This window comes from Callospermophilus lateralis, chromosome 4 (assembly GCF_048772815.1).
Source record: "Callospermophilus lateralis isolate mCalLat2 chromosome 4, mCalLat2.hap1, whole genome shotgun sequence".
NCBI classification, from domain to species: domain Eukaryota; kingdom Metazoa; phylum Chordata; class Mammalia; order Rodentia; family Sciuridae; genus Callospermophilus; species Callospermophilus lateralis.
Window position 1 is genome coordinate 47,851,375 of NC_135308.1, and position 27,879 is coordinate 47,879,253.

General features: G+C 38.1%; 2 protein-coding genes across 5 annotated transcripts in view; one reads left to right on the forward strand and one right to left on the reverse strand.

Annotated features, from left to right (window-relative positions):
- Hook3 (hook microtubule tethering protein 3) overlaps window positions 1-24,381 on the reverse strand; it is a 112,058-nt gene extending 87,677 nt beyond the window's left edge. Inside the window, exons 1-2 of one of the 2 annotated variants that reach the window (XM_076852460.1) lie at window positions 24,102-24,381; window positions 12,584-12,669 (exon numbers count right to left, since the gene is read on the reverse strand). In XM_076852460.1, the coding sequence (XP_076708575.1) occupies window positions 12,584-12,669; window positions 24,102-24,158 (143 nt within the window). In that variant the 5' untranslated portion in view covers window positions 24,159-24,381. The remainder of the gene's footprint in view (window positions 1-12,583; window positions 12,670-24,101) is intronic. The other variant, XM_076852462.1, reaches the window with a different exon arrangement.
- Window positions 24,382-24,598: 217 nt separating this feature from the next.
- Window positions 24,599-27,879, forward strand: part of Rnf170 (ring finger protein 170) — a 41,033-nt gene continuing 37,752 nt past the window's right edge. Inside the window, exon 1 of one of the 3 annotated variants that reach the window (XM_076853786.1) lies at window positions 24,599-24,752. The gene's annotated coding sequence lies outside the window, so the exon portion shown is untranslated. Of the gene's footprint in view, window positions 24,753-24,776; window positions 24,887-27,204; window positions 27,303-27,879 lie in introns of those variants that run through there. The other 2 variants (XM_076853787.1, XM_076853788.1) reach the window with 2 other exon arrangements.

Here is a 27,879-nt window from a genome sequence, read left to right on the forward strand (position 1 = left end):
TTCTTTTTTGAACCCTTCCAAATTAAGATGGGTCACAAGTGTGTTTTGGTTCCATTTCTTAATGACATTTGCATAAGCAAACTTTAATATTGTTATACATGTGCTGATTCTTAAAATAAATTTAGATGAGGACATTGGTTTGGACCAAGCTCTTCGCACTAGGCCCACAGATCAAATCAGTCATACATTGTGAAGTTAATCAAAATTGTTCATCTAAGCTTCCAAGGATTAGGAGTAAGAAAGAATAGCCAGTTTCACCTGGCATTACAGAAGTGCTCTTTTTAATGTTTACAAGAAAAATGACTTTAAAATGACCAATTGGCTTTTTTCCTGCTTTTGCTTTCCTCAGCCCTTTTCTCTTTATAAAACCAACCTCCTCTGTTCAGCTCCTTGAAACATTCATTCTACTTTATAGAATGATGTGTTGCCAATTCTAGAGTCACAAGTAAGTCAGTTAAAACCTGTAAACTATATGTGTTGTAATTTTTGTCTTTTGACATTAGTTACAACTATTTCTTAACAACCTTTTTAACTACTAAAAATAATCATATTGGTTATTTTTAATTAAATATGGATGTGAAATAATTAAATTTCACATCCATAAATGACAACAGAAATAGAGCAAATTATCTTAGTCGAAATAAGCAATACAAGCACATAAGGGATAGACTCAAAGGACAGACAACTTAGAGTACTATCAACATAAAAGTATCCATTTATCAGGCATTTCACCATTGTCCAATGTTTGACCTCCATTTTATCCTATTTGGTTCTATCTATTTTCTTTTTCCATCTTTCACGAGCTTTGAAAACAAAAATTGATGGCACTTAGGGGCAAAACTTGCTCCTTCTGATTATTCTCTCAATCAGCATGTTGTTGTGGTATAATAAATATATTTTGAGCTGGGCATGATGGCATAGGTCTATATAATCCCAGCAACTCAGAAGGCTGAGACAGGAGGATGGAAAGTTTGAGGCCAGCCTCAACAACTCAGCAAGAACTTGTCTCAAAATAAAAAAATAGAACTGGGGATTGTAGCTTAGTGGTAAAGCACTCCTGGGTTTAATCCTCAGCACCCTTCCCCCAAAATATATAATCTTTATCCTTGTTCCTAGACTGATCTTCTAAACCCTTGGAATTTCCTAAGTGACAGGTGTTTCTTATAATTCATCAGACCCTTTTAATCACACCAGAGTTTGATGTTAATCAGGCAATTCATGATAGCTTCATAACTGGGATTGGTTCCAGAAAAAACAGTCACATGATTAGAGGTTGGGACTTTCAGTCCTGACCTCTGAGAAGGAGAGTGGGACTGGAGATGGAGTTCAATCACATCACCAATGATTTCAATCATGCCGGATGTAATAAAACTCTAAATAAAAACTGTAAACAACAGAATTCTAGGAACTTCTGGGTTGGTAACACATTGATATACAGAGAGGATGCTGTACCCAGAGAAGTTATAGAAGCTCGGCAGTACATTTGCTTGCCTACACATCTGTTCTTGAGTTATGTCCTTTATAATAAAATTGCAGTTGTTAAGTTCTGTGAGTTACTGTAATAAATTATCAAAATTTGGGGCATGGGAACAACTGAATTTGTAGTTGACCAGAAGAAATTACAGATGCACTGAGAACCCTATTTCCAGTTGGCATCTGAAGTGGTGGCTGTCTCATGGAACTGAGGTCTTAACTCTCACCTTAACTTTCACATGTGAGGTGTGCATTAACTCAAAATTGGAGTACTATGCCATTAACTTGTTAGGTCTGGCCTACTTCAGGTAATATCAGAATTGAATCCAACTACAGGATATCCAATTGGCATCCCTGAAATTGTTGATGGAAAACAAGAGTACTGAATCCTTAAAGATTTACTAAAAGAAGATAGAGATTCATTCGCTAAAAGATAAAGTTGCTTCCTTTTAATCAAAATTGTATATTCCATATTCATTTATTCAGCAAATATTTTCTTAACATCTACAAACAGGATAAGGGGATATGAAGTATAAGAGCAGTGCCAACATTAAACAAGGTGGTCAGGATAGTTACATTGAGAAATGAACCAATATCAGTGAAGGCTGAGGGAAAGGTCACACAAAAACCCCAAAGCAGGAGATGCCCAATGTGCCTGAGGATGAGCAATGCAGCTTCTATGGGAAAGAACACTAGTGAATGAGGTCAGAGCAGTAATATAAGTAGCCCAGATAACTTAGGATTTAATAGTATTTAAAATCCTAAGTTTTTTTTTTTGCTCTTACCCTGAGTGAAATGGGACACCAGTGTTGGGTTCTAAGCAGCAAATATGACTTATTAAAAATAAAAACAAAAAAAATCACTCTAGTATCCTGGAAGCCAATTTTAAAAAGTGTTACAAGAAAGTAATAAGTTTGATGAGTATTACCAAATAATGACGACAAAGCTGAGGATATAGCTCAGTGATAGAGAACTTGCTGAGCATGGGTTTAACCCACAGTACCACAAAAACAGTGCTGACAGTTTAAGACAAAAACTGAGATTGGACCACTACAATTAGCTATATGTAGATCATTGGAAGCCACAAGTGTAGTTTTAATATAGTGGCAGGAAAAAGTGCACTTAAGAGAGCAAGAGGGGAAGAATCCAGACAACTGGGTACAGACTATTCTTTAAAGGAGTTTTGCTGCAAAGGGAGAAAAAATGGAGTAATGTCTGACAAAAGCGAGAACAGGAAAAGTATTTTTAAAGATAAAAGAAATTAAGAATTTGATTGCATAGTAATGGATATGACCAGTAAAGAGGAGAAAATTGATGAGTAGGGTAAGTGGGAAGAATGAGTAAAGTGATGATCCTGATTAGTTGAGAGAGAGCAGGATCCAATATACAAAGTGCAGGTCCTACTGTTAGGATAGGATCGATTCTCTCTGCTCAACATTATAGATCATGTGTGGTAACAAGCAGCAAGGCAAAATGAACCAGAATGCTGGTAGGTGGGTAAATGTAGTCATGGGTTCTATAGAAATTTTTCTTTGTTTCAATTTGCTGAGAAGTAGGATGTTTCCTATCTTGTAAGACGAGGTAAGGAGGATAAGACTAGAGGTTTGAAGTAAGCATAAAGTAGTCATCTAGAAGAGTAGAAGAACTAGGAAGCTAATACAACTGTGGGATTTTATAAAGTAACACTTAAGGTTTCTTGGTAAGAAATTAAGTGAGATCCATCAGCATGTTTGTGTTGCCTCCACCACCTAACCCAGCCAGATGCAGTTACATAGGTGAAAAGCAGAAGAGAAAAAACATTAGATATAACCAGAACTGTGGTTTCTATAAAATAAATACAAATAAATGGAAGAAGCAAAGAAGCTAAAGTGCACAACAAAGGAGTGATTATGACTGACCAAGGCATCTCAGCTGAATGGGGGGGGGGGGGGGCGGCGGTGGCGTGCGAGCAAGCAGCATGAAGATGAAGGAAAGTATTGAGGTCCTACTGGTAGGAAAGCATTGAAGAATGATTAGGGTCTTGCTTCCAGAGCAAGTAAAACAGAAGGGCAAGAAGTAGTGATAAGACAATAGCAAATAGCAAACTAAGGATATGGAGGGATTACATGTTATTTGTAATTATGAGATATATGGTATGACCATGGGAATTGATGACTGAAATTGAACAGAAGATGAAATTGAACAGAAGATAAATGAAGAAGAAACTGATAGGCAAGGATATGAAGGATCATGTAGGTGAATATTTGAATCACCAAGAATTTAGACAAAACTAGAATTAGAAAGAGAGACAATGAGCCAGGATCCAAAATGGAAATGAAACACAATTACAGGGGCTGGGGCTGTAGCTCTGTGGTAGAGTGCATGCCTCGCATGGGTAAGGCACTGGGTTCGATCCTTAGCACCACATAAAAAAATAAATAAAGATATTAAAAAAGAAAACTAAGTAGAGCTTAAAAAAAAGAGAACATCTATAGACACAACATATTAAAAAAAGAAACACAATTACAGTAACAAGGGGTAGGAGTTTATGTCATAAAATTCAAAATTACAGGTTTTTTGAGAAAATGAGGAAAGGTGGTCTAGAAGTCATATTGAGGAGCACCACCATTGGATAAAGTGGTATTAGGAAGCCTGTGAGAGAAATAGCCACTCCTTGTGAAGTCTGCAAAAGCAGTGTTTTTCAGGGAAAACTCTTCCAGAGCAAGAAGGCAAAGGGAACTAAAGTCAGATCAGGCAAAATATTGACTGTTTTTGGCACATGTACTGTAGGATTATCAAAAATCACAGGTTTTCTGGCATAAACGCTCAAGTTAAATCTACAAATGGTTTAGATAATATTATCCAAGCAATCACAGTTCCCTAAAGACTTAAGGAAAAAAATTCATTTGCATTTGATACACAGATGCAAAAGGATAGTTTCTGCAACTCTTAAGTTTCAGTGGAAAATATTTAAATAAACAAAAGTCTAATCATCCATGGAGGTCTGTCAAATCATTAAGCAGTTTAACAACTAAAAGTCCTGAAATATGGGAATCTTTTCAATAATACTTCAACAACAAATAAGCACTCTACTCTTATACTTTGTACCATATGCAGAACGTAACTCAAAATTTACCACAGATCTAAATGTAAATACTGAAACTATGAAACATGAGGAAAATAAAGGAGAAAAATCTTAGTGACTGTGGGTTTGGGAAAGATTTAATACAATAAAAAAATCAAACTACAAAATAAAGTATCAAAATTAATATTTCTGCTCTGCAAATGACACTATAGAAATGAAAAGAAAGAGCACAGATTAAAAGAAAATATTTTAAAATATACATCTGAGAGTTGGGCATTAGTGGCATACATCTGTAATACCATTGACTTGAGAGGCTGAAGCAAGACAATTCAAAGTTTGAAGCCTGCTTTAGCAACTTACAAGACTCTCAAAATTTTTTTAAAAAGGGGAGGGGGAGGGGGGCAGAGGAAAGCACCCATGGGTTCTATCCCCAGTACTACAAAATAAATGAATAAAGTAAATAACAAAAAGGTACATCTGGCAAAGGACTTGTGTTTACAGTATGTAAATTCTAAATTAAAGAAAACAGCTGGGTTTGGTCGTGCATGCCTGTAATCCCAGTAACTGAGGAGGCTAAGGCAGAAGGATCATAAGTTTGCAGCCAGCCTCAGCAACTCAAAATAAAATGGGCTAGAGATGTAATTCAGTGGTAAAGCACCTCAGTATTGCAAAAAACAAAAGATTACAGCAGACAGTTCATCATGGAAGATATATGGATGACAAATGTGAAAAGATACTCAATATTAATCATTATAGAAATGCAAATTAAAGACCACATCACTGTAATGACTAAAATTAAAAGTACTGACCTTAGCTAGTGTTGGTAAGACTAAAGCAATGGGAACTCTTAAACTGCCTATGATAAATGATAAATTCACTTTTGAAACAGTTTGGCAGTTTCTCAAATACCAAATAACCCTTGCCATATAACCCATATCATATGATTCCTGGGTGGCATTCATCCAAGAGAAATGAAAGTATACGTTCATACAAAGACTTGTACACTAATGTTTACAGCACCTTTAATTGTAATAACCCCAAGCTGTAAATAATCTGCATGTATACCAACAGATGAATGAATTGTGGTATATCTATCCATATGACATACATATAAACTATTAACATAGGCATGAATGAATCTCAAAATAATTACATTACATGGAAGAGCTACACCGCCTTCCTCAAAATAAATAAATAAATAGATAGATAAACAAAAGGAAGAAACAAAAGAAAGCATACTGTGTGTGTCCAGTGATATTACAATTCTAGAAAATGTAAATTAACCTACAGGGACAGAAAATAAATCAGTGTTTGATTGAAGATAGGAAAAGAATAACAGGAAGGTGGAGATAACAAAGGGGCATGAGGCCAATTTTGGAAGTGCTAGATATATTAATTATCTTGTCTGTGGGGTAGTTTCATGGGAATAAACACTGGTCAAAATTTATCAAATTATACACTTTTAAAACACACAAATTGGGGTTAGGGTATAAAACAATAGGACATCATGTGCTTAGCATGGGCAAGGCCCTAGGTACAAACTCCAACACACACACGAAAAAGAACAATTCACTGAGCAATCTCAATGAAACTGTGAAGGAAGACTAAAGCTCTAAAAAGAAATGAATTATCAATCCTCAAAAAACATGGAAGAACCTTAAATATATATTCTAATTGAAAGAAGTCAATCTAAAAAGGCTATAGACCGTATTATTTCAACTATATGATATTTTGGAAAAGGCAAAACTATGGAGACAGAAAAAGATCAGGGTTGCCAAGGGTTCAGAGACAAAGATGAAAAAGCAGAACATGGAGGATATTTAGGACAGAAAAACTACTTTGCATTACACTATATGTAGTATATTATAAGAAATGCATTTATCAAAACTCTCATTATATACAAAACCAAGAGTGAACCTAATATAAACTATGACCTCTGGGTGATAATTATGTAACAATGTTAGTTCATTCATTGTAACAAACACATCACTCCAGTGTGGGATGCTGATAGTGGGGGAAGACCAAATGTAGAAACTCAATTTTCTGCTCATTAAAAAAAATAAAAAAAAAAAAAAGACTTTAAGAAACTGTAGTAAAATAAATGGAAAATTATTTAAAAGACTAAAGAGAAAAAATTATTCTAATAATCAGCATATTTAGATCTATTCATGTTTGATTAAAAAGACTACAATATGGTATTATTTCTACTCATTAGCTCAGACAAAATGAAAAGGATTGATATTTTCAGTAAAATTCTCCTGGGCTGGGGCTGTAGCTCAGTAATAGAGCGCTCGCCTAGCACACATGAGGCACTGGGTTTGATCCTCAGCACCACATAAAAATGAAATAAAGATATTGTGTCCAATATTTAGTTCTATGGAACTAAAAATAAATATAAAAAAAATTCAACTCCCATACTCCAGACTTTCCTCCTACTATCTGGTTCCTTTGTTGGCTCATACTCTAACCAATAACTTTTTTCTTCTGACCTAATACTCTCCTGATGTTGATTTAATTTGCATTTATGCCTTCAATTGAAATACTCATGTAGATAGTGCCACTTTAGACTCTTCTTCTGAACACAGACCTCTATAGCCAACTGCCAATATGGCATTTTCTCTTTATGTCTCAATACCACTCAGGAATACTCTTCCCCAAACTAAACTCATAACATGTCCAGCACTCCTCCAGAATAAATCCTCTTTCTGTGTTCCCACTTAAGTGGATAATATCCTGTTCTGTGTATTTGCACGTCAAAAACAAAAAAGTCAACTGACACCTCCCTTTTACTCATTACCCCAAACGAATTATCAAATCTGCTGTTTTTATGTACCATTTTGAGTCCATTTGTCTGTATCTCCTTTGCCACTTCCTACTCTGAGGTACCTTCATCTTCCTTCTGAATTACTACAAACTTCTTTCCAATTAACCATCCTGATCACCTAAACCACTTTCAGTTAATTTTATATCAGCAGCCCAAATATTTTCAAAATTTAAATGCAATTGTGTTAACCCCCATTTCCCTTCCCTAAAAGCCCCTAAATTCCTTCTCACATCCTTAGAATAAAGACACATGACTACATAGTCTGGCTACAGCTTGTTTTGCATAATGCCCCCTGCTTTAGCTCAAATCTTTCTTCCCATAGCAGTGTTTACCACATTCCATCAACCTGAAGGGCCTCTTTATATACAACTTTCTCTTCTAAATCTCTTACCATTTTTCAGATTTAATTTACCTTTACTTATTCAGGTAAAAATGTTCATGACTGGAGCTGGGGTTGTGGCTTAGTGGTAGCGCACCTGCCTCCCATGTGTAAGGCAAGTGGGTTCCATCCTCAGCACCACATAAAAAAATAAATAAATAAAAATGTTCATGACTTCCTCAACTAAGATGAATATCCATACATTTTGGAAGTTTAGTAACAATGTATAGGTCTCCTCTGTAACTTCTGTTACAATTTTATTTTAGAGTTTAATTAATATTTTTTTCCATGTTATAAATTCTGTGGAGGTGGATACCATGTCTGTGTGGCCTGTCCTTGTATCACCAGTGTTGGACACAAAGTTCATTAAATATCAACTGACAAAGTAGTAATCCAATGATGATAAGGTTGGGCTTATTGTACAATCATTTGAAATAAAGTAGATGTTATCCAAACATGTGAAGGTATTGCATAGATAATAAATGAAAAAAAACAAAAACAGAAACACAAAGAATAAGGCACTGCATGATTCCATTTAATAAGATGTTCAAGAACAGACAGAACTTAATGTTGTAGACATCACAATCTTAGCTATTTTCTGGAGTAAGGTATATGGACTATAGAGCAGTCTATGAGGGGAGCCATTAGGGCACTAGAAATGTTTTCTCTACCAGGATGGTGGTAAGAAGGAGATACACACACACAACCTACACTAACATATACAAATTTATCCCTTTTTAAAGTATGCTTTTCTATATGTCATATAACTCTTAAAAAAGGAAAATTTGAGAGGCATTTGGGGAACATTAAATAGAAAACTAAATATTGCTGACAAATATGCCCACAAAACTTTGGTAAGTAAAAACAATCACTTTATAGGCCAATATACATTATGATCTTGTTTTATTTTTAATGTTAATTACAAATAGACAAATTATAATGTATATATTTTTAAGGTACAAAATAATGTTATATATACACACACACATAGATGTATCTATATTTACACACACACATACAATGTGGACTGATTAAATCAAGCTGATTAACATCTATCCAAATACTCACTTTGTGTGGTAAGAACATTTGAAATTACTCTTAGCAATTTTGAAATATACGCTATTAAGTACAGTCCACATGCTATTCAATAAACATTAAAAAACTTATTTATCCTGTCTAATCATCAACTCCTGGTTCCCTTGCCCCAACCATCATTCAACTATCTGTTTCTGTGAATTCAAATGTTTTAGATTCCCCATGTAAGTAAAATCAGTATTTGTCTTCCCATGCCTGGCTTATTTCACTAAGCACAATGTCCTGCAGATTCATTTATACTTCTGCAAACGATAGGATTTCCTTCTTTTAAAAGATGAAATGGGGGCTGGGTACAGTGGGGGAAGTCTGTAATCCCAGCGACTCCGGAGGCTGAGATAGTAGGATCTCCAGTTCAAAGCAAGCTTCAGCAACAACGAAGCACTAAGCAGCTCAGTGACACTGAGGCTCCCTGTCTCTAAATAAAATACAAAATAGGGCTGGGGATGTGTCTCAGTGGCCGAATGCCCCCAAGTTCAATCCCTGGTACACAAAACAAACAACAACAACAAAAACCCCCCACATTTTCTTTATCTATTCACCCACTGATGAACACTTAGTTGATTCCTATCTTGGCTGTTGTCAATCAAGCTACAATAAACACGAGAATCCTGTTGTCCCTTCATACTAATTTCATTTCCTTTGGATATATACTCCGTAATGGGATTGTTGGATGTTATGAAAGTTCATTTAAAAATTGTTCATTTTCCATAATGGCTGAATGAATTTACATTGCCACCAAAAGTATGAAAGGCTTCCCTTTGTTTCATGTCTTCCCTAACACTCTTATCTTTTTGATAACACTCATTCTAACAAGCAATATCTCACATGGTTTTAAATTTCATCTCCCTGAGGTTAGTCATGTTGAGGATTTTACACACACACACACACACACACACACACACCAACACCCCTGTTGGCAATTTGTATGGCTTCTTTTGAGACTGTCTATACAAGCCCTTTCTTTGCCCAATTTTAAACTGATTTGTTTTGTTATTGAGTTCCTTATGTATGTTACCCTTTATCAGAAGTAAGGCTTGCAAATATTTTCTCCCAGTCCACGGTTTGTCTCTTCCCTCTGTAAACTGTATCCTTTGTCATGCAGAAGTTTTTTAGTTTGATGTAATTCCATTTTTTGTTGCCTTGAGCTTTGGGGGTCAAAACCAAAAAATAATAATAATTGCCCTAACCAATATATCACTTTTTTCTCCATTTTCTTCCAGTATTTTTACAGTTGCAGATCTTATATTTAAGTCCTCAATCCATTTTGAATTGATTTTTGTATATGATGTGACAATTAAGGGTCCAATTAGTATACATATGGGTATCAGTTTTGCCAACACCCTTTATTGAAGAAACTGTCCTTTCCCCATTGGGTAATTCTGGCACCTCTGTGGAAAAATTAACTGGCTGCAGATGTGAGGGTTCAATTGTAGGCTCTCTATTCTGTTCCACTGGTCAATATGCTGTTTTAATTACTATAGCTTAAAATCTGGAAGTGTGATGCCACCAGCTTTGTTCTTCTTGCTTTCACAATTCAAGAATTTTCTGTAGTTTCATATGAATATTGGGATTCTTTTTCTATTTCTGTGAAAAATGACATTAGGGTTTTGATAGGGGTCACACAAAAACTATAGATTGCTTTGGGACAATCTATGAAAGACATTTTAACAATATTAATTCTTCCAACCCATGAACACAGACTATCTTCCATTTTTTGTATCTTCTTTAACTTCTTCCATTAATGCTTTATAGTTTTCAGTGTATAGATCTTCCACCTCCTTGATTAAATTTTTGTTTTTGCTATTATAAATAAGATTGCTTCTTGATTTCTTTTTCAGATAATTCATATAAAAAAAAGCACAACTGATTTTTGTATTCTGCAACTTTATTGAATTCATTTATTAGTTCTAACAGTTTTTTGGTGAAGTCTTAACAGTTTTCTACACATACTATCATGTTGTCAGCAAACCACTCACTTCTTCCTTCACAGTTTAGATATCTTTTATTTCTTTTTCTGGCCTAATTTCTCTGGCCAGAACTGCCAGTACTATGTTGAATTGATATGGCAAGAGTAGACATCCTTGTCATATTCCCTACATATTGTTTTGACAAAATACACATATTTGTTCTTTCTTCTGATTTCTGCAAGTGATTGAAATCCCAAAAAACTCGTGTAGGCAAAAAAGTCCATTTATTGACACATTTCTGGAAAGTTCACTTAAGCCCACATACCCATAAATAATTTTTATTAAGAAATTCTGTCAGGGCTAGGGTTGTGGCTCAGTGGCAGAGTGTTTACCTAGCATGTGTGAGGCACTGGGTTCGATTCTCAGCACCACATATAAATAAATAAAATAAAAAGGTTCATTGACAACTAAAAAATATTTTTAAAAAAGAAAAGAAATTCTGTGAGCCAGGCATCGTGGTGCACCATCAGTAATCCCAGCAGCCTGGGAGACTGAAGCAGGAGGATCCAAAGTTCAAAGCCAGCCTCAGCAACTTAGGCCCTAAGCAACTCAGCAAGACCATGTTTCTAAATAAAATATTAAAAAGGGCTATCAATGTGGCTCATTAACTAAGTGCCGGGGTTCAATCCCTGATACCAAAACCAAGCCAAAACAAAACAAATTCTGAGAAACTCTTACCCATCAGAAAACTAAAAAATATTAGGGTACCCCTCAGAAGTGAACATGAAAATGAAAAGAATTGTGTTTGTACATCTGGAGAGAAATGTGCTATGCATTTATAGAAGAAAGTGAAAATAAGCTATAGTTTTCAAACATGGAGTCCCTAGTTATAAAGACACAGATATTCTCTGAAATATAGGCATTTGAGCTGCTTCTCAGATGCACAACTTTATAGCTTACTTCAAGTAAATAACACCAAGAATTCACTTAATGATTCTGATTCGCAACAGAACTACAGGAAATTCCAGGCTGACAAATACTTAGGACTTCCAAATATAAAAGTATCCCCAAATCACATGAAATCCAATTCACACACAAGGCTTTATTTTAAAAAGTCCAAGTCAAAAGTTGACACTCACATAATATTAGTTTTACAACTATTATATTTCAAAGAACGTTAAAGAATTAGGTATTTTTTATGTATCCCAAATATTCCATTCTTTTAGTCATTCATCAATCATGAGTACTTATAATAACAGACTAAACCAGGATAAGTTGCTGGTATCTATTCTGATTCACAAAAAAATGGTAATTTCACATGGTTCAATCAAAAACTCAACATTGTTCCAGTAGGTCACAGCAGTGAAAAGACAAGCTCCCTGATGCACTTACACTATGAGAGAGAGAAAGAGAGAGAGATTGTGTGTGTGCGTGTGTGCGTGTGCACGTGTGCGTGCAGTGTATACACATACTTACTGGGGCCAGGGAGGGGGATATAAATGAACAACCAAATATGGTATATCAAATATTTCATACTTCAGAAAATGATAAAAACATAGAAAATAGTTGTTGCTCTTTTATATGGGTGAACAGGGAAGGCCTCAGTGATAATATTTAAGTAAAATCATAGAGAAAGAGGCTACAGGCACGATAGCAAAAGGAAAACCAACCATGAACTCAAACCTCTAAAACTGAGCCAAGATAAATCTTTCCTCCATATAAATTGATTCCCAAGTAGTTCGTTACAGTGACAGAAAGCTTATTAATAAGAACACTCATCTTTAATTCATGTTTTCAATCTAATAAATATGTGTAACGAAATACACAAAGATTATTCTTACATCTTTTGGAGAACCTGGGCCATCACAACCCCATTCGTTAAATCTTCCACGGTCTGGCATGGTGTATCCACGTTAAATGTCTGGATCTGAAGGAAAAAAAAGATTCTATGATTAACTAGAAAAAATTTCTTGGGCTTTTGGGGATTGATCATCTCATCTTAGGGGTTAAAATAAATGTTTTAAAAGAAAACAATTGGAAACTTCTTCCTTTAAGGGAAACTTCCTATAAATTATTATTTTAATTTTTGGCAAGACAGAAGTTGGGTAGACTAGCCAACTTCCCAGCATCCCTTCTAACCACAGATGATCAATTTAAGAAAATCATCGTACCTTCAGCCCCTTTACCAGTGACTAAGTGAAAAACAGGTTGAACACAATTTGGAACAAAGAGATACACAAAGATGCTTCTGGGAAAGAAAAGTCCACCTATTGACATGAGTAAGTCTATATTGCCTCAATTATTGCTAGCAGTCATCTTTTGAATACTAAAGCAATGAGGCCAAGGTAATGGAAAGCAGAGAGGAGAAGAGAAAGAACTAGGTACTTGGGGTAAAAATTGAACCCTTAAATTAAAAAACCTTAAAGCCTCCTATTGTGTGAAATAAATTTCTTTCTTGTTTAAGCCTAGCCAGGTTTAGGTTTCTATTACTCAGTGCCAAAGTATCTTTATATAGATGGAGAAGTCATATTTACCACGGGTAGGTTAGGCATTCAGTTCACTTTGATTTCAAATATATTCTGAATATGAACTAACTTCATATTGTCAACAGGATGTGGCTAAGAAATGTAAGAAAAAGTAGTAGAGCCAACAATAATTACAACCAGAAGTCCAATCTGGATTTAGAAGAAAATAAATCACTAGGAATAGACAGACATGGGGCATCCTCTTTTAGACCTTATAATTTAGTAAAACAATATTATAAGAAGTGTAAACAGCAAACACAAAAGAGTTTGTGAGAGTGTGATATACTATAGGAATTAAAATAAGCCTGGTATGGAACTGGGCATAAAGGGTGAAGTTTTCAAGCTGTAGGAAGAGATGGAACACAGAAATATAAAATAGTAAAGGATAGGACTAAAGAAAGAAACATTATCACCAAAATTTCTGTAAGCCATAGTAGGACTTTATCCTAAGAGCAATGGGTAGTAAACAAAGGATTTTAAGCAGGAAAGTGAAGTCATGAGATTTAAGCTGTATAAAGATTATACTGGATGCATTTTAATAGATTTAGATATTAACACAAATGAGGATAAACTAGGAAGCAATGATGGAAATACAGGAAATGATGCTCAGGTGACCATCTATTTGTATTTATTGGGTTAAAAAAGGCAAAATTGCAAGGTCAAAAATATGCCCGTTTTAAAGTTCTAGGATTTTTGTGTTTTTTTCTTTTGAGGTGGGGTCTCCCAATGCTGCCCAGGATGGGCTCACAATCCTCCAGCCTCTGCTTTGCAAGTAGCAGGGATTATTGGTACATACTGCTATACTCAACACATTTTAAAGTTTTTGATAAATATGACAAACTACCCTCAATAAAGCTCATGTGTGAGACAAAGCAAGAAAGTTTAGAGACGAAATGGTTGAGTCATAAGAGGTTTAACATAACTGGGGCATTAATCCCTGGATAGGAATTAATTTGGTGATTTCTATAGGCAGATAAAGTATGGCAGGAGGAGGTAAGATGTTGGGGGCATGCCTTTGGGGTTTATATTTTGCCTGTGCTGAACAGAGCTCTCTACTACCTGATCATGACCTGAGCTGCTTTCCTCCATCATACCCTTCTGCCACAATGTTCTGCCTCACCTCAAGTCCCAAGGAATGGAATTAGCCATCTATGGAATTAGACCTATGAAACCGGGAGCCCCAAAATAAACTTTTTCTCTTTAAAATTTTTCTTGTGAAGGCTTTTGGTCGTAGCAATGAAAAAGCTAACGCAGAAATTAGTACTGTAAGGGTCCGGCGAAGCGTCGGAGAAAGAGACCACAAGAGACCAGCCTCATGCAATAAGCAGGGGGAAGTTTTATTGAACCAGCATGCTGGGGCTCCGTGCCCACTCAAGAAAGGAGAGCAGCCCAGAGCCCAGAGCAGAGGTTAAGCAGAGCATAAGTACACTTTCTGGAGAGGGCGGGGGGCTTTGCATACATCAGAACAAATCATCATGAGGCGCGGGAAAATTGAACAACAACTCTGAGTCATGATTAGTACATTCATTGGCGGGAACAGATTGGACAGGGGTGATTGGTCACTTCTAGGGGGGTGCACATTTAAACTGATTGGTTTTAGGTCCTGCGATGTCTACGTGCCAGCTTCACAGAACCCCAGGTTATTAGACAACCAGAGGAGTCAGTGAGAATATTTACTGGGCAGTTCGGGTATTGTCCTAACAGCTACAGAGATTACAGGTTCCGGGGGTAGTAGAGGAATTTAACAATACTTGGTCTTTTACTTTTTAACCCAAGCCTTGCAGTTTAGAAACTTCACAATGTCCGGTCTTTTACACTTTAACTCAGGCTCTGCGGCTTAGAATCAGCTTAAAAATTTTACCTTTACAGTACCAGGATTAGGATCACTGCTGTGACTAACCTGACTACATGGTTCAGAAGCTTTGGAGCTTTTTGAAATTTGTGGAAGGAATTTTGAGAAACAGCAATGCAAGCTGGAAAAGTTTTAGACTGTTGTAAGCACAGCTTAATGGGTAATTATGGTGGGAGCGCAGAAGACCAGAATGCTGGAAGGCCTGCGCACAGTAAACACCAAGCTCATAAGGTTTCAGAGGAAAAGGAGGATTCTATTGGAAATTGGACTAGAAGCCATTTGTGTTGTGTTTTGGCTAAGAACTTATCTGCATTTGTCCATGTCCTGAGACATTCTGTGAGGCTGAATTTAAAGGCTTCTTAATTTAGTGGAAGAAATTTCTAGGCAGCATAGCATTCAGGGGATGGCATGGATATTGCTGACAGCTTTTAGCCAAGTTTATTTTGATAATCAGGAGCAGAAAGCAAAGCAGAAGGATTTAAAGAACTTGCAATTTGGCCAGAAAACTGATTAAAAGTGGGGTAAAGCAATGTGTGTGTTGTTAAAGACATAGTTGTTGTTAAGACACATACAAAAGTATTGTTAATTTTTAAGACTCAGACAAATTATAGTCACTAAAGAAATGCTAAAGACTGCCCTGAGATGATAGTAAAGATGGCTTGAGGACATCTCAGGAATTGGCAAGACCAAACCCATCTTAGGCTCAAGGGTGTAAAGTAAAAATCCTATGAGCAAAGACCAGAGACCACTGGGGCACCCTACTTGCACATGAGGGAATAGTACATTTTTTCAACATGCTCAGCCACCCAGGCACTCAAAGGCTGCTGCAGTCATGGTCCCTGGAGGCTTGGCTACTGCTCAAGATGGCAGCAGACCTTGGTATTTACCACATGGTGCTGGTTCTGTAGGGACTGCAGGATGCAAGAATTTGGGAGTCATGGAGGCTTCCACAAAGATTTCAAAGCAAGGCCTAGAAGGCCAGGCAGTGTTGCAGGGTCAGATCCCTGCAGTCTGTGCCTATAGAGCAATGTGTAGAAATGTGAAGAGAAAACTGAAGCTGCAGTGGAGAACCCCAAGATTCAAAAATGCCAGTACCATGTGATGCCTGTCCAGGAAAACTGCAGGAATTGATCAGAGACAAGCCAAAAGAGACCATATGGGCTACAACCAGCAAAGCCATTGGGGTGGAACTATGCAAGCCCTTTGGTGAGAATGCCATGTGCCCCAGATGCTGGACATGGAGCTCTAAAACTTGTTTGACCAACTGAATTTCAGTCTTGCTTTGGTACCATCCCTTCTTTTCTATGCTCCTATTTTTCTGAATGGAAAAGAGTACTCTGTACTCTTTATATATTGAATATGTTTAACTTGCTTTTGATTTTTACAAGGGTTCATGGTGAGAGTTTGTCTTGAGTCTCAGTGGTGACTTGGACTTGAACCCTTGGACAATGCTAAAATTGCTAAGGAAACTCTTGAAAATGGATTTTGCATTGTGAGATGGGCATGAGCTTTTGTGGGCCCGGGCGAAATATTATGGTTTAGATATTAGGTGTCCGCTAAAAGCTCTTAAGTAAGACAATGCAAGAAAGTTTAGAGATGAAATAACTGGGGTTTAAGAAGTTTAATGTAATCAGTGCTTTAATCCATGGTGGTAACTGTAGGCAGGTAGGGTGTGGTTGGAGGAGGTGGGTTCTTGGGGGGTGTGCCTTTGGGATTTATATTTCATCCTTATTTAGCAGAGCTCTCTGGCTTCCAGCTGGTAAAGTCCTGAGCTGCCTTTCCTCCACCACACCTTTCCAACATGATGTTCTGCCTCCACTCAGGCCCCAAGGAATGGAGTTGGCCACTATGGAATAAGACCTGTAAACTCATGAGCTCCAAAATAAACTTTTCCTCCTCTACAATTTTTCTTGCCAGGTCCTTTGTTCACAGCATGAAAATCCCCAACTAAAAGCGAAATATTGTAGCAATTTACTCTCTTACTAACAGTGAAAGAATTCTACTTCTCTGCATTACTCCATTTGTAAAATCTTTTAAAACAGAACTGTTAACAATAGAGTCATAGCTTCTTCAAATTTTACATAGAACAGTCTCATGGGTAATAATGGTTAAGTGGCAGAGGCCAAGGGAATTATCTTAAAGATCCTCATAGAAGGTAGTTTTTACTTAGGCAAATATTTGGGAAGGTGGTGAGAATCTCTCAACATAATGCATGCACTAATAAAATACTAGTAAATGAGCTAGGTACAGTTTTACATGCCTATAGTCCCAGGCATGTAGCTGAGTGAAGCAGGAGAACTGCAAGTTTGAGCCCAACCTGGGTGACATAAAAAGACCTAAACTAAAAAAAAAAAAAAAAAAAAAGTAAATGAATAAATGGAACAAATAGATAATCATCTGCACGAACTCATTTAAAACTTTACCATATGATCATATATTACATAATGTAGTAAAAACTTAAAAATAAATTAGTACTTATTTTCATTTTAGCAATGATAAATTAATGGCCATTAATTTATAAATTTAAAAAAAAAGCCTTTCTTGTAGGTTTGTTTAGAAGGAAAGTGAAGCAACAGGGAGGACACTATCTCATTTATCTCTTCACCACTAACCTTGCACAATATCCCATACAGAATAAGCCCAGAGTGTATAAATAGTTCTTCAAATGTAGTGAACTAATTTTTTATATTTATTTTTTAGTTGTAGTTGGACACAATACCTTTATTTCACTTATTTATTTTTATATGGTACTGAGGATCGAACCCAGGGTCCTGCACGCGCGAGGTGAGCGCTCTACCACTGAGCCACAACCCCAGCCCTAGTGAACTAATTTTCTTAAAATACTTTTTTAATTATACATGAAAACAATATCTTTATTTTGTTTATTTTTATGTAGTGCTGAGGATGGAACCCAGTGCCTCACATGTGAGAGGCAAGTGCTCTGCCACTGAGCCACAACCCCAGCCCAATGAACTAATTTTAATCCCTAACTTTACTTCTAAATTGTTATATAATCTTAGATATTTCATCTGTGTTTCCATGTAAAGACAGGGAAGCTGGGCGCAAAGGTACATACCTGTAATCCCAGTGCTCCCAGAGGCTGAGGCAGAAGGACTGACATTCAAAGTTAGCCTCAGCAAAGGCAAGGTGCTAAGCAACTCAGTGAGACCTTGTCTCTAAATAATAAAAAAAAAAGGGTTGGGGATGTGGCTCAGTGGTCTAGTGCCCCTGAGTTCAATCCCCAGTACCCCTTCCCCCAAAAAAAAGATTGAGAAAAAATACCTTCTAGAGGGTTGTGTTATTTGAGGAATGAATGAGAAAACAAGTACACATTAGATATTCTGAAGTGTAAAGTATGGCCCCCAAATTTGGTATACATGAGAATTACCTGGGAAGTTTTCATTATTTTTCTGAGAGAGAGGGGGGGGGAGGGAGGGAGGGAGGGAGAAAGGGAGGGAGGGTGGGTATTTTTTTAATATTTATTTTTTAGTTTTCGGTGGACACAACATCTTTATTTTATTTTTATGTGGTACTAAGGATCGAACCCAGCGCCCCGCACATGCCAGGCAAGCTAGCTACTGCTTGAGCCACATCCCCAGCCCCAGGGGAAGTTTTCATTTTGAAAATGCATATTTTGGGCTGGGATTGTGGTGGACCGGGTTCGATTCTCAGCACCACATTAAAAAAAAAGGCATTGTGTTGTGTCCATCTACAAAAAAAAAAAAAAAAAAAAAAAAGATTCTCTTTCTTCTCTAAAACAAAAAGAAAGAAAAGAAAAGAAAGAAATAAAAAGAGAAAGAAAATGCATATTCCTTAGTTCTGGCTGCTAAATCAGAATGTGTGTGTGTGTGTGTGTGTGTGTGTGTGTGTGTACGGGCCCAGTGTGGCTTGAACTTGTGATCCTCCTGCCTTAGCCTCCCAAGTAGCTAGGGTTACAGGTATGTGCCACAGTGACCAGTGCTAGGAATGTTTTTAACAAACTCATCAAATAATCTCTCATAGCTGGACACTGGATTAACATCTGGAACCCTCTAATCTAAAGCACTTTGGGATACAAGATTATTTTTTCCCCTAAACCCCTGTGGGGCTGGGAAGGGAACCCAGAGACTTCTGCAAGCCAAGTGGTCTCTATTATTGAGCTCTAACTCCACCTAGGACACAAATTAGAAAACTGCCTGGGGCCAATCAGAAGAAACAATTCAATAAAGCAAGTAATTTTTATAAACAAGAGATTTGGTTCTAAGACTCAATCTGTTTTTCTTTTAGGATTCATAGAAAGCTAAATTTTCATTTTGATTTTTAAGATGTGGCATCTAATTATTTTCTATTATAATAAAACCAATGAACTGTATGCTTTAAAAGGATAAAGTTCATGGTATGTAGATTATCTAGATTAAAAAAAAACTGATAGAATATACAGTTTGCTTTTGCCTAGAAAAAAAGTTTTTAAAAAGTTCATAAGATTCTGATTCAACAGCCTTCCTCTTCTTTCAATTATTAGTATTTTTGTGTTCCCATGTTGTGAGAAGAAAAAGGTTAAGTTAGAATACTTCTAGCCCATGTACCTGTCTAGCCCATGTACCTGGGACCTATTTGTAACTCATGTACAGAAAAGTCAAAAGACTTTGATAAGGGTAGTTATTAAATTAAGTCTGAGGGCTGGAGTTGTGGCTCAGTAGAGCACTTGCCTAACATGTGTGAGGCCCTGGGTTTGATCCTCAGCACCATGTAAAAATAAATAAATAAAATAAAGGTATTGTGTCCAACTACAACTAAAAAAATAAATAAATAAACATATATAAAAAAAAAACTAAGTCCGAGTCCTCAAAAGAAAAAAAAAAAGCTATCACCAATTCTGTGCTAACATCTATAGGTCATTTCAGGATAGCAGTATAGTAAAATCAAAAGATAACTGCATTTAACTGCATTGTCATAAAATTCTAACTGAAGGGTAGAACTGTCTACCTATTTTAATTCCACCAAGCTCTATGAACTCCACCTAACCTTCCCCTTCCCTCACACCTCCATAAATGCAAAAGAAGTAAAGCATGGTAATCACCTGGTAATAATACCTTTAGAGCAGTGGTTTTCAACCAAGGGTGATTTTGTTTCCTCAGAGACATTTTTGGCAGTTACAGCTAGGTGGGTCCTATTAACATTTAGTAATCATTGTTACTATTAAATGCCCTACAATGCACCAGGTAGTGCCCACAACAAAACATTATCCAGTCCAAAATGTCAAATTGCAATAAGGTCAAAAAAACCCTGCTCAATAGCAGTGGTTTTCAAAATGTGGTTCCCACATCACTAAGGACACATCACCAGGGAACTTGTAAGAAATGCAAAATTGCAGGCCCTAGACCCATAGAATTAGCAACTCTGACCCTGTGCACAAGAGTGAAAACACTCCAGGTAATGTTGTTTTAATGCTAATGCATAAGAACCATTTCTGGAGTTGGTAACATTAATAATAAATATGAATGCCACTGAAACAAATGCAGTATGAATTAAAACCAGGATTCAAACTTAGGTAGGCTAAAATTAGAAGCTATATTCTGAACTACTATGCTTTACTGACCCTCTCTTTTAGAAATTTCTTTATTTCATTAAAAGATCAAATTTATAGGTAGAATGGAATTAGGCAGAGGAGAAACAATGGAATGGAGGAGATATCACCATAATAATTTTACTCTTCCTAATTCTATACACTACTATGCATTTTATAGGCTTCTAAATAAATAACATGAAATTAATAAGAATATGTGCAGGTTTCTGGATTTCCCAGAAGTGAGGCAAGCCTATATGACAATTCTCTTTCATTTAGCTTCTTGCCATCAACAATGTTTTTCTTAGCACTTTTTAAAGCCTGGGAAAGAGGATGGGGATGTAGGTCAATAGTAGAGAGTGTGCTTACAATTTGGAAGGCACTGGGTTCCACCCTCAGCATTGCAAAACAATACATAAAACCTAGGAAAATGCAATTCATGTACTTCAAAAATTAGGCTTAATAGGTGTAATAGACAGGACCGATTTTTTTTTTCCCTAACAGGTAGGAATATATTTTGAATCAGAGGGTGGGGAGACAAGGTAGTATAGAAATTTCTAAGAACACCCTGCTGAGCTTGCTTGCTGCATAAAGTGATTTGGAATTTAAGCTTAAAATGTTTTCCACTAGAAGGATGATACTTTGTCTTTTCATAAGCATTCCGCTTTCAACAAAAATTTGAAACATGTAGTTCTTGATGCACAAGGTTGTCAGCCCAAAGACTGAATCACCAGACTGACTGTCAGTTCTTGGGGCTTCTCTATCACCAACAGCTATCTGTATTTTGCTAGTGTTGCAGCCACCTTCCAGCCTATGGTGTGCTAATAAAACCACACAACCAAGTTGACTAAAAGTTTAATTATTCTAAATGATAGTGCTTTTTTTGAGTGTATTATATAAATTTTCCTTTATATTTGGTTTTGGAGTTGTGTTCAGCATTTGTCTGACCTTCAGGTAGAAGTGTTATTAAACTAAACAAACATGTTCAGCTGCCTAAACATTGTTCACATAAATATTTATTCTTCTTACAATGACAGCCAAAAGAGAGCAAACCCAGAATTAAAACTCTACTTTGAAACATTTTAATAAAAAATGTTTTAAAATGTTTGTGAATTTGAGAATAGCACCTAGTGGACTCTACCCTCCAGTTTTGTCAGTGATAATCTCTAATCTTATCTTCTCTAGATCTTTTCTTTGAAGAGGCTTCCAGTGACATTTCAGGAAGTCCATAATACTAAATTCCTTGACATCTCCTGCAGCTGATAAGGTGGATTACCCCTATTTCTGACACTGTATCCAATTCTAAACAGATTGTTTTGTTTGTTTTGGTACCAAGGATTAAACCCAGAGGTGCTTTACCACTGAGTCCAATTGTTAGCCTGTTTTTTTTGTTTTGTTTTGTTTTTTGTTTTTTTATTTTTTGAGACAGGGTCTCACTAAGTTGCTTAGGGCCTTGCTAAATTGCTGAGGCTAACTTTGAACTTGGGATGCTCCTGTCTCACCTCCCAAGCTGCTGGGATAATAGGAATGCTCCACAGCACCTGACAATTCTCTTAAACTGTAAGGTTCTGTTAGAAGTCCTTCAAATTTGTTCTAACTTTTCCTCTTTTTATAAGCATTCTCCCTCAATTGCGCTGTTGTTGTTATTATTATTATTTTGCAGATGCTCTTCAAATATATCTCTATACTCATGACTTTCATTTCTAGACTTTAAACTAGATTTTAAACAATGTAGCACCACTTCGGATGCAATGCAATCTGTCTTCCTGCTTCTTTTTCTAGCATTATGGGAGGCTATACTGAGTAGTGACTTGTACAGATCCAACAACTGAAACTCTTAAGATCCTCACCCTTCTGTTTACAAACTTTGCAAATCTTTTTCTTCCACAGAATCAAAGAATCTACTAATTCTTCTCTTTATCTATCTCTCCCCTGACTAGTCAAATCTTGCCCACATCATGCAACTTACCAAAATCCTCTTTTCTAAAACACAACAGTGAAGTCTATCTCCTTGCCTGAAGTTGGAACCATTAGTTGCACGTAAATTCTAAATATTATTGCAAACAATCTGAAATCCCAAGAATGGTTTAATAAAAAACTAACAGAATACATCATATTCTACCACTGTATATATTCTGGACTCTAGAGGACATAACTTGATTCATAATGTAGTCAAATTATAAAAATGTTAGACACTACTTTCATTCACTTGTTACAACTAACTCAAGGTGATGCTTCTCAAACCGTTCTAGCAAAATGCCATTGAACAGGAAAGAGTAATGTATATATTCCAGAATTCTTAATTTGTAACCCAAGGCAGCACAACAGAATTCCTTTAATGTGTGTTTTTACCTTTAAAATTAACACAAAGGGCTGAAGGCTGCGGCTGAGTGTAGAGCCCATGCTCAGCATGCAGGAGGCCCTGGGTTCAATCTCCAACACTCAAACCATATATAAATAAATGAAATTATTACAAATACTCTCCTCCATAAATACATTTGTTTTCTTCTAGAAAGGACATTTGATTTCTTTAGCAACAAGTCAAACAAATGCTCCAGAAAGGGGCACTTGGTCTAACCTAGGATTCTGTATACCCCTGTAACCCCCACACCAGAATATGAAACATAGAAGCTTAGGTCCAGCTCTTGAAGGAAGCTACTGAAGGCACTACTGTTGAAATTAGAATCCAACACTTTTACTTTAATAATTTCAGATTAGAATCCTACAACGTTGTCCCAAAATGTCTTTGAGTTCCACTGATGATTCCCCAAATACCTTCCAGTTTTACTTAAATTTTTATCTTTTATACATTTTATAAGTACCTGCACATCGCTTACTTTCTAATAGCTTAAATGCATCGGGCATCTTGAGTACTCTGCCCCGGGTGCCTCTTCCTATTTTTCCTACACTCCCTTAGAAATACTTCTTTTCTTTTCCAGTGGGCAGGGCTCATTCCTCAAGGGGCTATATTCTATCCTTCGTGAACGTTACAACAAAGGCGAGAAGCAAGCGTCATAACCAGGGGTCCCGAGAGCCCCAATTGCCAGGGCATCGCTTTGGTGTCCCAAGAAGCTCCAGAGTAGAACGCCAGCGCCGCCTCAGCTGCAAATAACAATCCTAATTACAGTGTCGCCAGCACCCTGTCATTAGCTTCCACCGGGCCGGTTTCCACTCGAAGAACAGCCAACACCTCATCAGGGCAAGTTTCTCTCGAACCCTAGGCCGCGCCTGTCACGATCTGGGTCGCGCCCCGCTGACCCCGGCCGGGCCGCGGGTGCAGTCACAGCCCGCACCGGCGTCCTCAGCTCCGCCCGCCCCAGGCCCCGGATGTGACGGCACCGCCGCCCTCGGCGTTCGACCCCCGGGACTAGCGTGAGGGTACCCCGGAAAGGCGCCCGAGGAGGGGGGTCTTCCATTGGCTCGCCGTCACCACATACCCAAGTGAGAAGGCTCTCGCACAGCTCCACCCGCTCCAACGACTCCACGTTGAACATCTTCCTCTGCTGGGGCTTGGCAGCGCCTCCCCACCTAGCCAGAAACCGCCGCCGCTCGGCCTGGGGTTGGTCCGGAGGGTCCGGGCAGCTGACCGGGCCTCTGGCCCACCTCCTTTGCGCTCCCTGGCCGCCTAACACTCGCCGGCACTGGCAGTGGGTCCGGCACCGTCACCCCCGTGCCCCTCCTTCTCCTTTCACTCGGGACTGCGCGCCGCCGCGAGCCCACGGCCACGCCCGCCAACCCGCGTCCCCGCCCCCGACCGCCTCCACCACCTCCAGCGAGCTCCGCTGCCGGCGAGCGCCGCGGCGGCGAGCCACTGCGCACAATCGAATTGCACTCCGCCCGCGCGCCCCGACGCTGGCCGCAGCGTGCCCGACGCGCACGCGCCCGGCCTGCGGCGCGGGTCTTCCTCGCCTGCCAGCCCGCTGGCGCCGTCACGGAAGCTTAGCAGTGCGCGTGCGCCTGCGCCCGCATTTCAGATTGTAAAGGGGACAGCTTGTGGTTGCCCTGGAGGGGTGGCGGGGGCATTCCCCGGAAATAATCTTTAATCTCTGCCACCAGGAATTGGCGAGGTAGTCCCCTGCGGTGGAGAGGTACGCGCCCCCACTTCCGGACACGAGTGCGTCTTCGGCCACGCCCCCGAACCCAGGCCCTTGGATGCGCGGGGTCGTCTCTGGGCTGCGCGCGGGAATCGCTGCCCGCGGGCCAGGGAAGCCGCTCGGCAACGGTGGGACAGCTAGGTGGAGGGCTTCTGGGTGGCTTTAAGTGGGTTTGGCCCTCCCTGAGGGGAGCCATTCGTTCTCTATTGGGTCTCTTAGAGCCTCGACTCCCCGAAAACTTTACTTGAAGTCGGAGAGGGTGGACACTAGTTCACCTATCCTTAAGGACTGCAACAGTGCTTAGGCCCTGTTTCTTCTGGTGTTCAGAGTAGTCCCTTATAATGAAGAGTAAATCATTGTCGCATTCTCGCCCTTACAGACGCACCATCCTCCATAGGTATACGGATACATTTTAAAGCAATTTAGTTATATGCAGAAACTTGCGTGACATACATGTTTAAGGGCTAATGAATGAAACACTCAGCATTGCCGGCTCTTCAGGAGTTTCTTCGCCCATACCTATGTGTTCTTCTGAGCGTAATTCCATCCCAATAATTTTACCACCTATGTATGCATGCAGTTTGGTTTTTCTTTGTCTGATTTTTGAACTTATATGAATGGAATCATATCCCCTTATTTTGTGACTTTGAATTAATATTAAATTTGTCATTATATAAGGTAATTTTCATCATTGGTATTGGGTAAATTTAGCAGTGTATCCAATCTGGTCTTGGACATTTTGTTGAGGTTTGAAACTGCTCAGAACAATTGCTATAAAAATATGTGGACTCCATGCAAAGGTGCTGGAGTTTCTAAGACACAAACCTTGAGGTACTGAAAGAATTGTAAATTCACAGAGTGTGCATAGATACTATATAATACAGAACTTTTATTTATAATGGTGCAAAATTAACTTCCCAAGACACATTTTCATTTTGTTTCCTGGAGTTCACGCCCCGCCCCCTTCCCATTAATAAGCCCTAGCCTAGCATGTGTAGGCTGTGGGTTCAGTCCCCAGTATTGCAGGTGGCTAGGAGGGGGTGGCGGGGGTAAGGGGGAGGAGTATATATTCTCAGCACTGAGAACTGTCAAGATATTATTGAGTTTTTAATGATGGCTCGCAGATTACTAGCTAACTGCTCACACATGACGATTTATCATTATTTTGTGAATGCAAGAAAATACTACTTGTCCCTTGACGTCATTTTTTGGGGAGGAGGGAGTACCAGAGATTGAAATCAGGTGTGCTTAACTACTGAGCCACATCTCCCAGCCGCTTCTTTCTTTTTATTTTGGACACGGGGTCTTGTTAAGTTCCTTAGGGCCTCACTCAGTTGCTGAGGCTGGCTTTGAACCTCAGCCCTTCCAGCCTCTGGAATAACAGTCATAACGCCCATCTCCACCTGAAGGCTTCTCAGTGGTCTTTCTTGCAAACATTCTTACTTACACCAAGGGGAGAAAGCTTTTAGAAATTAAAGTGTGAATCTCTTTTGCTTTTGGTTCCTGTGTTGTTACCTCAGAATCTTTGTCAAACCAGACTTCCTTCATTCCATACTAAGTTGTTTCTGTAGATTACTAGTCACTGTAAGTGACTATGCCCTTTTAGACAAGTAAATAAACTCAGTAAGAATATGTTGTGCTGACTTTATGCACCTTGTCTTTGGATGTGACCATTGGTCCTGTCCCTGCTGGAGGGATTATGATATTGTAGTAAGCACCTTTATTCCAAGTGTTCAGGTTTTCAAGGCTTTGACACAATTGATCTAAAGCCTCCTTTTCCAAGCTTGACTGCTTACCCACATTGCTTTTCTACATGATATTGCAGTGTTTTGAGATTTTATTTCATAGTTCCACTTAGCCTTTATGAAATTTTATTAAAAGCTTATTGAATGAGTAATTGAAGAAGCCATAAGGCCATCACATTTCTATATGAACATGAAACCCTGAGTTTCTCCTTTGTTCCAAGAAGTTCTAGAATTTCCTATTTTCTCCTTATTATTGTGGTTTGTTTGGTTGGTTTTTGGTTTTGGTTTTTATTTTTCTCTCTTCCCTGAAGCTCAGGGAAAAGGCTCAGGAAAGGTGAATTGAACTTGTCTTAGCTGTCTCCCTATTCTGGCTAAATGGAAGCTAGTTGTCTTCTGTAGATGTTTATCAGATTTCAGTGAACATGGTAGTGGCCTGTATGGTGGTGTTCCCAAATTCATCCAGTCTTCCCCAGAGAACAGATACTTAGAACTTTAATTAAAGAGATGTTGAGATGCTTAATAGTATTGAGTTTTTAATAATGGCTTGCAGAAGATTACTAGCTAACTGCTTACATATGATGATTTATCATTATTTTGCCCCTTGGAGTCTTTTTTTTTTTTTTTTTTTTTGGTACCAGAGATTTAACTCAGTTGTGCTTAACCACTGAGTCACATCTCCCAGCCCCTTCTTATTTTTTTCTGGAGACAAGGTCTTGCTAAGTTACTTAGGACCTCTATTGCAATATTACAAGACACAACTTTTATCATCATTCTGCTGATTCCTTGGCAGTTACTAAAGGTAATCAAAATGTTATGTCTTTCATTTTCTAAGAACCTGTAAATTGTGCTCAGCAATACGTTAAGTGCTTTATCTTTATATTCTCATAGTAAATTTCACAAGGTTACACTTTTTAATTTTTGTCCAAAATAGCAGTTTGATGTGATTCAACCTAATTTTATGCATTTTATATATGAGAACGCTGCGACTCAGGCTTTACGTAAGTACATAGTTGTCTGGTTCCAAAGCTTATGCTTTCTTTGCTATATTAAGCTACTATTCAGTAAGATTTCGATAGCTAAGCAATAGTAAAGCCAGTTCCTCTTCAGACTTCTATCAGTTATACCTTCCAAGACCTATGGTATTTTGTTTTTGTAAATACTCAGAAACAGAATACTAATAACTTTATTTTCGTATTGCACAGGATCCTATGAAGTAAATTAAAGGTCATGTTCCATACATTTAATAATCTTGTTTCTGGGTTTCAAGTAATCAACATTTAATCGCCCCTATACCATGTAAGATTCTGCACTGCTCAAGGTTCTTTAATGAAAGGAGTTCATACACAAAGATCTTAGCAATTGACATGCCCTGTAGT